The 9,025-nt window shown below is 42.7% G+C and overlaps 1 protein-coding gene across 2 annotated transcripts in view; it reads left to right on the top strand.

The window, feature by feature from the left end:
• Nucleotides 1-3,516: 3,516 nt before the first annotated feature.
• fam161b (FAM161 centrosomal protein B) overlaps nucleotides 3,517-9,025 on the top strand; it is a 33,846-nt gene continuing 28,337 nt past the window's right edge. Inside the window, exons 1-3 of one of the 2 annotated variants that reach the window (XM_078562092.1) lie at nucleotides 3,517-3,563; nucleotides 6,806-7,129; nucleotides 8,185-8,330. In XM_078562092.1, coding sequence (XP_078418218.1) covers nucleotides 6,876-7,129; nucleotides 8,185-8,330 — 400 coding nt within the window. In that variant the 5' untranslated portion in view covers nucleotides 3,517-3,563; nucleotides 6,806-6,875. Of the gene's footprint in view, nucleotides 3,564-4,071; nucleotides 4,275-6,805; nucleotides 7,130-8,184; nucleotides 8,331-9,025 lie in introns of those variants that run through there. The other variant, XM_078562091.1, reaches the window with a different exon arrangement.

Here is a 9,025-nt window from a genome sequence, read left to right as displayed (position 1 = left end):
GGTATAAAAAACCACAAGGTGCTATTTGGGAATTTCATGATTTTGGCACAGCAACGATGAAGGAATAGTGATATATTTCCAAGTCAGGATGATATGTGACTTTGAGGGAAGCTTGTAAATTTGTGAGAGCTTGTGCTGTGTGAAAATTGGCTACTTTACAACAATATCCACACTTCAAAAGTACTTTGTTGGCTTTGGAGCACTTGAACATAGGGAAAAAAAAGAAATAGGAGCAGGAGTAGGCTATTCAGCCCCTCAAGCCTGCTCTGCCATTCAACTACATCATGGCTGACCTTCTACCTCAACGCTGTTTTCCTGCACTATCCCCATATCCCTTGATGTGTTTAATATCTCGAAATCTATTAATCTTTGACTTGAACATACCAAATGACTGAGCTTCCACAGCCCTCTGGGGTAGAGAATTCCAAAAATTCACCACCCTCTGAGTGATAAAATTCCCCCTCATCTCAGCCCTAAATGGCCTACCCCTTATTCTGTGAATGTGTCCCTGGTTCTAGACCCACCAGCCTGGGGAAAAGTCCTTCCTGCATCTACCTTGCCAAGCCCTATAAGAATTTTGTATGTTTCAATGAGGTCACCTCTCATTCTTCTAAACTCTATGGAATGCAGGCCCAGTCTCCTCAATCTCTCCTCAAAGTACATTCCCGCCCAGGAATACGAGGAGTCATATTGGACTCGAAATGTTAACTCTATTCCTCTCTCCACAGATGCTGCCATACCTGCTTTTTTTCCAGCACTTTCTGTTTTTATTCCAAGGGATCCAGTCTGATGAACTTTCGTTGCAATTGCTCTATTCTTGCTTAGGTAAGGAGACCAAAACGATACACAATACTCCAAGTGCGGTCTCACTAAGGTGCTATGCAATGTGGGAATCTCTTGCTCAAGACCACCAAAACTGGAGAAGAAGCATCCGTGAAGGTGCCAACTATTTTGAACGTCTCCAACAGGCCCAGGTGGAGACCAAGCGCAAACAGCAGAAGGAGCAAACCAAAATCCGAGCATCCCGCCAATCCGCCTCATCAAACACTATCTCCCCTACTTGTAGCAGTGTGTGCGGATCCATAGAAAAGTTCCGGCACAGAAAAGGGCCATTCAGCCCATCATGTCTGTGCCAGCTGAAAATGAAAAAATATAAAAACTAGCTACCCATTCTAAACAAAAATAAAAATACCTGGAAAAACTCAGCAGGTCTGGCAGCATCTGCGGAGAGGAACACAGTTAACGTTTCGAGTCTGTATGACTCCCGTATGAGTCCGCATACCCATTCTAATCCCACCTTCCAATACCTGGTTTGTAGCCTTGCAGGTCGCAGCACTTCCGGTGCAGATCCAGCATTGGACTTTTTAGTCACTTCAGGACCCACAACCCCAGAGTGGAACCTCGGTCTTGAGGGACTGCCTAAGAAGGAGAAGATAGAATTGAAGAGTCATATTGGACTCGAAATGTTAACTCTGTTTCTCTCTCCACGGATGTTGTCAGACCTTTCCAGCACTTTCTGTTATGTCAGATCTCCAGCATCCACAGAATTTTGCTTTTACTTTGTGCAATTGTCCTGATATCCTTGAAGTGCCTTCCATCAATGCAAGTCTTCACTATGAAGCACCTTCAGGGCCACAATTCATGATTGGGTGGTGGAGAGGGGGTGGGGGGGGGGGGGGGGGGGGAGATGGTGGAGCACATGGCATGATTGAGCCAATCACAGCCTGTGCAGCCCAGCCAGCAGCGGACACCGGGTATAAAAACAGAAAATGCTGGTTAAAAACATAAACAGAAACACCTGGAAAAACTCAGCAGGTCTGGCAGCATCGGTGGAGAAGAGCACAGTTGACGTTTCGAGTCCTCATGACCCTTCAACAGAACTAAGTAAAAATAGGAAAGGGGTGAAATATAAGCTGGTTTAAGGGGGGAGGGGGGGTTGTTGGGACAAGCAGCCAGTGATAGGAGGAGGAGGAGATAACCAAAAGATGTCACAGACAAAAGAACAAAGAGGTGTTGAAGGTGGTGATATTATCTAAAGGAATGTGCTAATTAAGAGTGGAGAGCAGGACAAGCAAGGTACAGATAGCTCTAGTGGGGGTGGGGTGAAATAAGACTAAAAGGGCATAAAAGGTATAGATAAACGATGGGTGGAAATACATTTAAAAATAATGGAAATAGGTGGGAAAAGAAAAATCTATATAAATTATTGGAAAAAACAAAAAGGAGGGGGAAGAAACGGAAAGGGGGTGGGGATGGAGGAGAGAATTCAAGATCTAAAATTGTTGAACTCAATATTCAGTCCAGAAGGCTGTAAAGTGCCTAGTCGGAAGATGAGGTACTGTTCCTCCAGTTTGCATTGAGCTTCACTGGAACAATGCAGCAAGCCAAGGACAGACATGTGGGCAAGAGAGCAGGGTGGAGTGTTGAAATGGCAAGCGACAGGGAGGTCTGGGTAATGCTTGCGGACAGACCGAAGGTGTTCTGCAATGCGGTCACCCAGTCTGCGTTTGGTCTCTCCGATGTAGAGGAAACTGCATTGGGAGCAACGAATGCAGTAGACTAAATTGAGGGAAGTGCAAGTGAAATGCTGCTTCACTTGAAAGGAGTGTTTGGGCCCTTGGACGGTGAGGAGAGAGGAAGTGAAGGGGCAGGTGTTGCATCTTCTGTGTTTGCATGGGGAGGTGCCGTGGGAGGGGGTTGAGGAGTAGGGGGTGACGGAGGAGTGGACCAGGGTGTCACAGGAGTTCAACAATTTTAGATCTTGAATTCTCTCCTCCATCCCCACCCCCTCTCCGTTTCTTACCCCTCCTTTTTGTTTTTTCCAATAATTTATATAGATTTTTCTTTTCCCACCTATTCCATTATTTTTAAATGTACCCATCGTTTATCTATACCTTTTATGCCCTTTTAGTCTTATTTCACCCCACCCCCACTAGACCTTGCTTGTCCTGCTCTCCACTCTTTATTAGCACATTCCTTCAGATAATATCACCACCTTCAACACCTCTTTGTTCTTTTGTCTGTGACATCTTTTGGGTATCTCCTCCTCCTCCTTTCACTGGCTGCTTGTCCCAACAACCCCCCACCCCTCCCTAAACCAGCTTATATTTCACCCCTTTCCTAATTTTACTTCGTTCTGTTGAAGGGTCATGAGGACTCGAAACGTCAACTGTGCTCTTCTCCGCCGATGCTGCCAGACCTGCTGAGTTTTTCCAGGTATTTCTGTCTCTGTTTTTGTTTTGGATTTCCAGCATCTGCAGTTTTTTGTTTTTAATCTCTGGTTAAAAACGTAGCAGGTCTGGCAGTATCTGTGGAGAGAGAGAGAGAGAGAGGAAGAGAGTTAACCTTTCGAGTCCATATGGCTCTTCTTAGTTCTGATTTCCAGCATGGGCAATATTTCGCTTTTATCTTTACGGTCACTGGGGAACGGGGGGGGCGGGGCCGCGACGTGATTGACGGCCGCATGGCCCAATCGGCACCAACCTCGGGTCCGCGATCCCACCAATGGGCGCAGCGGAAGGCGGCGCTCACGGTGAACGGGTTGCGGTTTTTTTTTTCCTCTGGTGCTGAAGATGATATAAATTTGATTTTTTTTTTCCTTTCTTTCTTCTTCTTCTCTCTTCAGAGTCGGTGCCGCAGGCTTTGCGGGTTCTGGATAATTCGGGAAAGCGACGCCGAAGGGGAGGGGAGCGGGCGGCGGGGAAGGCCCTTCCTGACCCGGGGCAGTGTGAAGGACCCGGGCCATTTCCTTCGCAGAATAACAGGGCGGGCGACACTGCAGCCGGACACCGGGACACGGCGGGGCTGGGCCGGGCTCGGCTCGTGTGCTCACCGACACCTCGGGCCGCCGGCTCATTTTTTTGCTCCCTTTCCCGAGCTTCTGTCGGTGCGGCCATGGCTCCTACAGGCCTCAGGCCCGGTTGTTTGTCGGTTGCCATGGTAACACGCCCATAGCTGAGCTGGCCGGCTTGGTACATATGCGGCCCCCATTGACCCTCCTTCAGAGCTGAAGTCCCTTTGAAGTCCTCTGCAGAAGGGTCATACCGACTAGAAACGTCAACTCTGTTTTTCTCTCTCTCTCCACAGGTGCTGTCAGACCTGCTGAGTTTTCCCAGCATTTTCTATTTCTGTTTCAGATTTCCAGAATCCCCAGTATCTTTTGCTTATTTTTTTTTTTTTAATTCATTTTCTTTGAACGTTTCTCTTTACCAGCTATAAAAATATTGAAAATTTGGGGTAGGGGAGGCTATTTGGCTGACACATCATCCAATTAGGTAACGAGTCTTTTTTACTTTTCAATTGGTGTAGAAAGGCAGTTTGTGTCACAAGGATGGATGTGCCGGCCGGCTAATGGCTGGAGCGTGAGGTCAAGTCATGTAACCTCCAGGAATACATTTAATTACAGTTGGCAAGCCTAATGGTAAATGTTTGCAGTTTATTCGAGATTATTATCCCAACCAATCTCACTTCTATTATAATAAAAGCAAAATGCTGTGGATGCTGGAGGTCGGAAATAAAAACAAAGTGCTGGAAAAACTCAGCGGGTCTGGCAGCATCTGTGGAGAAAGAAACAGAATTAACATTTCAACTCCAATATATTATATAGAGCCTTGGTGAGGCTGCACCTAAAGTATTGTGTACAGTTTTGGTCCCTGTACAGAAGCAATGATAAGCTTGCTATTGAGAGTGCAAGAGAAGGTTGACCTGACAGATCCTTGGGATGAAAACAAAGTGCTGGAAAAATTCAGACAGTCTGGCATCGTCTATAGAGAGAGAAACATAGTTAATATCTTGAGTCCAGTATGATATTCTTCAGAACTGAAAAAGAGGTAGCGATGTGATGAGTTTTATGCTGTTTTAAAAGAGGTCAGGGTCAGGTGGAGCAAAAGGAAAAATCAGAGATAGGTTAGAGGGAAGGCGAGATCAAATGACAACAAAATCACGGAACCAAAGGTAAAGTGTGTGGTAATGGTGTTAGTAAAGGAGTAATAGCAGAATAAAAGAAAGCACTGGCTTAAAATGGAACAAGAGAACAAGATTCAGACTGGCACTGGGGGGAAAAAAATTACAAAACCGGAGGACAGAGTTCATGGTCTCAAGTTGTTGAACTCGATGTTGAATCCAGAAGACTGTAAAGTGCCTAATCGGAAGATGAGGTGCTGTTCCTCAAGCTTACTTTGGGCTGGAATATCATTCCCAACCTTTGAGTTGAAATGAAATTTTTTTTTAAGAAGTTGTTTATGTTACAAATTTCCCAAGAAAAAAAACTTAACCAGACCTACTTGGAGTTTTATTCTTAATGGAAATAAAACCAAGAAAATGCTGAAAATACTCAGCAGGTCAGGCAGTATCTGTGGAAAGAGAAAGTAAGTTAACATTTCAGATCTATGACCTTATATCAGAACTAGATAAAATTAGAGTTATAATGGGATTTAAGCAAGGACAGGTTTTCCCCTTTGTTCCCACCCCGCCCCTCTCCAAACCCCACTTTTCCCTGCCTTGCTTAAAACCTGTTACATCTCCAACTTTTGCCAGTTCTGACAAAAGTTTATCAACCTGAAACGTGAACTCTGTTTCTCTCTCCATGGATGCTGCCTGACCTGCAAACTATTCCCAGCACTTTTTGTTTTTATTCAGATTTCCAGCATCCACAGTATTTTGTCTTTTTTATATTTTATTTTTATGTTGGGGAATGGTAGCATAGTGACTATTTTACTGGACTGGTAATCCAGAGCCACAAGTTCAAATTCCCACCATGGCAGCTGGAGAATTAGTGTATTCTATAGGCCACCAAATAGTGGAAAAGATGTCGGGAAGCAAATTTGCAAGGAAATTATAGTGATGTGCAAAAACTGTAGAGGAGTGATAATGGAAGTCTGGAGAATACTTGTGATATTTAGATGTGCTGGCTGTGGGTTTTCCCTTTAAGGCCTTTCTGCAAAACTCCTAGTGTGGCCAAAAATGTATAGCCTGAGGAAAATTAACAGTCTTTTGTGTGGAGGAGGAACAGATTTTGTCGATAGCTTGTCAGTCTCCGACTCCCACCTTTGGGGAGAGGTCACTTTATGAAGGTTAGGCAAAGCAGAAGGAAATTGCTGGCTTAAAAAAAAAACTTATGGCACTTTGAGTAAAGTATAATGACAGTTTCTTAGCACAAATATTTTTAAATTAATTCAACTTTTTTATTGTTAATAATAGAGATCTGGATGACACTGGGAAGATATTATTTATTATGCACTGCTAGATGCCCTAAGAACATTAAAAGTCAACTGCATAGTGTGGGACTTGCATCAAAGCCAGACTAAAGTAGACATGGCAGGACACTTCCCTTACAACAACATTTTATAGCCATTTTATTCTGACATCAGCCACAAACTACCAGACTACATTCACATCTTTCATACAAGGACTTTGAACTCAAGGACTCTGGCTTGCTAGTCCATTGCTATATCCACTGAACTAGCTAATGTTGCTGATAAAATCGAGTAATTTATTATATGTACATCTTTACCAGTCATAGTTCTTGGGAATTGTAGATCTACTGGGTTGATAAATTTGCTCAGGAGCTTACTCAAAGTATCTTTGACTCCTGATCTGAAGAATATGAATATTACGATTGTCAAGTGAAAAATTTGCAGTGCCAAAAGCTACCACAGTAAAAATATAAAATTCCTAGGAACATACAAAAGGTCAGTTAGTCTTTGAAAGGGAACTCATCCAAAAAGTTACTATATTATTATTGATTTACACATTCATGGTTTCTTAATGATTGCAATAAAGTGATAATTGCTGTTTGATCTTTCAGCGGGATATGTCTGAACAAGATAGATTCATTTCAGACTGCTGGGTCAAACAGGTTCGACAAAGCTGAAATAATGGAGACTTTGGAGCAAGATCAAATACTGTTTGAAAATCAGTACTACGAAGAGCTTTTGACCTTAAAGAACTCACGTAGGCAGAGGCTGCTGATGCTAGGCAAGCACTACAAGCAACAGAAGAATAAGTGTAACATGCAGCATAAGGATAACATGAAAAGTTTGGGACTCACGGAGGAACTAGACAAGTTTTTCATGATTAATGAAGGAAGAACTCCTGTGATGAATAGTCCCTGCAAGTTGTATTCATCTGGGTGAGTCTGTTGTGGTCAAAATAGATAAATCCATCTTGGGTTAATTATTTGCCCCTCAATTCCCATACACATTAATTTAGCCCCTCGGTTCACTTTTGGTGCTTCAGCAACAACAACTTGCATTTATATAATGCATTTATCATAGGTAAACATCCCAATGCACTTAACAAGAGTGTTATCAATAAAAATATTTTTAGCCCCGAGCCACAAAGAAGATATCAGGACAGCTTGGCCAAAGAGATGGGTTTTAGGCAGGACCTTAAAGGAGGAGGGAGAGAGGTGGAAATATTTAGCGATGGAATTACAGAACTTAGGGCCCAGGCAGCCAAAAGCATAGTTGCCAGTGGTGGAGTGATTAAAATCAGGGATGCACAGAGTTAATAATTCAGTTAAAATTGGCAATCTTGGAGCCATTAACGTTGCTGTTAAACTCTGAAGCAAAATATTTTTCACTAAAGCTGACCTCAGATGGACTTGTGATGTAGCACTTTGGAATCTTATGTCCCGTGCCACTGAATGGATGGATGTGGGTTTGTACTCATGAATTGTGGCCATGAACCCATTTCTTATGTGACAGCATGTGGGAATTTCAGCAAATGTTTACAAACAGCATAGAGAATTGACATAAAGTGTCACTGGGTGCTTTTAATCTAAGATTCCCTTGTTAACAGTAATAGTCTCTTATATACTGAAAATAAACTTTGCAAGTTTATTTTATCTGTATTCCCTCGCCATCGCCTTATCTCTAATTGTACTTCAGCCAGAGCAGTAAGGGAAATTGGACCCGAAACCTGCCTGCAGTAAATGATAATGCAGTTTAGTAATAAATAAATGAGAGGCGAGCAGGACAATTTTCTCTATGTCCTTCAGCACCCTCTGCCTAGGAATTTCAAACTGGGAATTCTTTCAGACTCCACTACTATTCCAAATTGTATGATACCAAATGCACAGTACTCATCATACTTATATAGTTTGGGTTATATATACCAGTGTCAAACACTGGCCATTTTATTCATTTTTTAAATCTTACACTCAGCTATTATTATTTTTGTCAGAAACACAATGGTGAGAAATTCCTACTCTGCGAAAGAATGCTACAGTTTAACTGATTCAGAGTTGAATGCTAAAAAGGATCATTCACAGCTGAAGAAGTCCAGCAGACCTAAGAGCACTACTTCAGATTGGATCTTGCAGTTTACAGGTGAAACGTTTCCCAAATGTATTAATAACACCATGTGGTTCAGAAACTATTTTTGGTTGAAGAACTCCTTTCCCACTAGTAATCACAGACCCATCTAAATTATACTATATAATACTCATAATATGAAAATGCTGCGTGTAAAGAGTGATTTAGTATTGCTTTTGGGAAAACAGGTATTTACTTTTTGTACTTCAGCTCCTCCTTGCACGCTCCCCTGTTAGTGAGTCAGTAGACCCACTCTGCACTGCATATGTGCCAGCCACTCTTCACTCCTGCCTCCCAGCTTGCACTTTCATAATATTTCACAAACCTCAGGAAAGTCTCCACTTGGATGCCCAAGGTCTGATGACCTCAGCTTGAATTACTGAACTACACAGAAACCAAGCTTTCCATAGCAAACAAAATATTTGCTATCAGAAGGAGAAATTTATTAAGAGCCACATATCAAAAAACATATGTTGGTGGGGGGGGGGGGGGGAGTTATTTTTGTCTAAACATCTTTTAGCATTGTGCCAAAGCCTCCAGTAGCTCTTCTGCAATCAACAGTTGGGAAAGGAGAATTATTACTACCTGCACAAAAGTTAAAGTAAAGAAAGATTTCTGGGACAAAAACAGAATTACCTGGAAAAACTCAGCAGGTCTGGCAGCATTGGCGGAGAAGAATAATGTTGACGTTTCGAGTCCTCATGACCCTT

This window comes from Cetorhinus maximus, chromosome 18 (genome assembly GCF_964194155.1).
Source record: "Cetorhinus maximus chromosome 18, sCetMax3.hap1.1, whole genome shotgun sequence".
Lineage (NCBI taxonomy): Eukaryota > Metazoa > Chordata > Chondrichthyes > Lamniformes > Cetorhinidae > Cetorhinus > Cetorhinus maximus.
The sequence above is the reverse complement of the archived record's forward strand: the minus strand, read 5'-3'. Positions and strand labels throughout refer to the sequence as shown.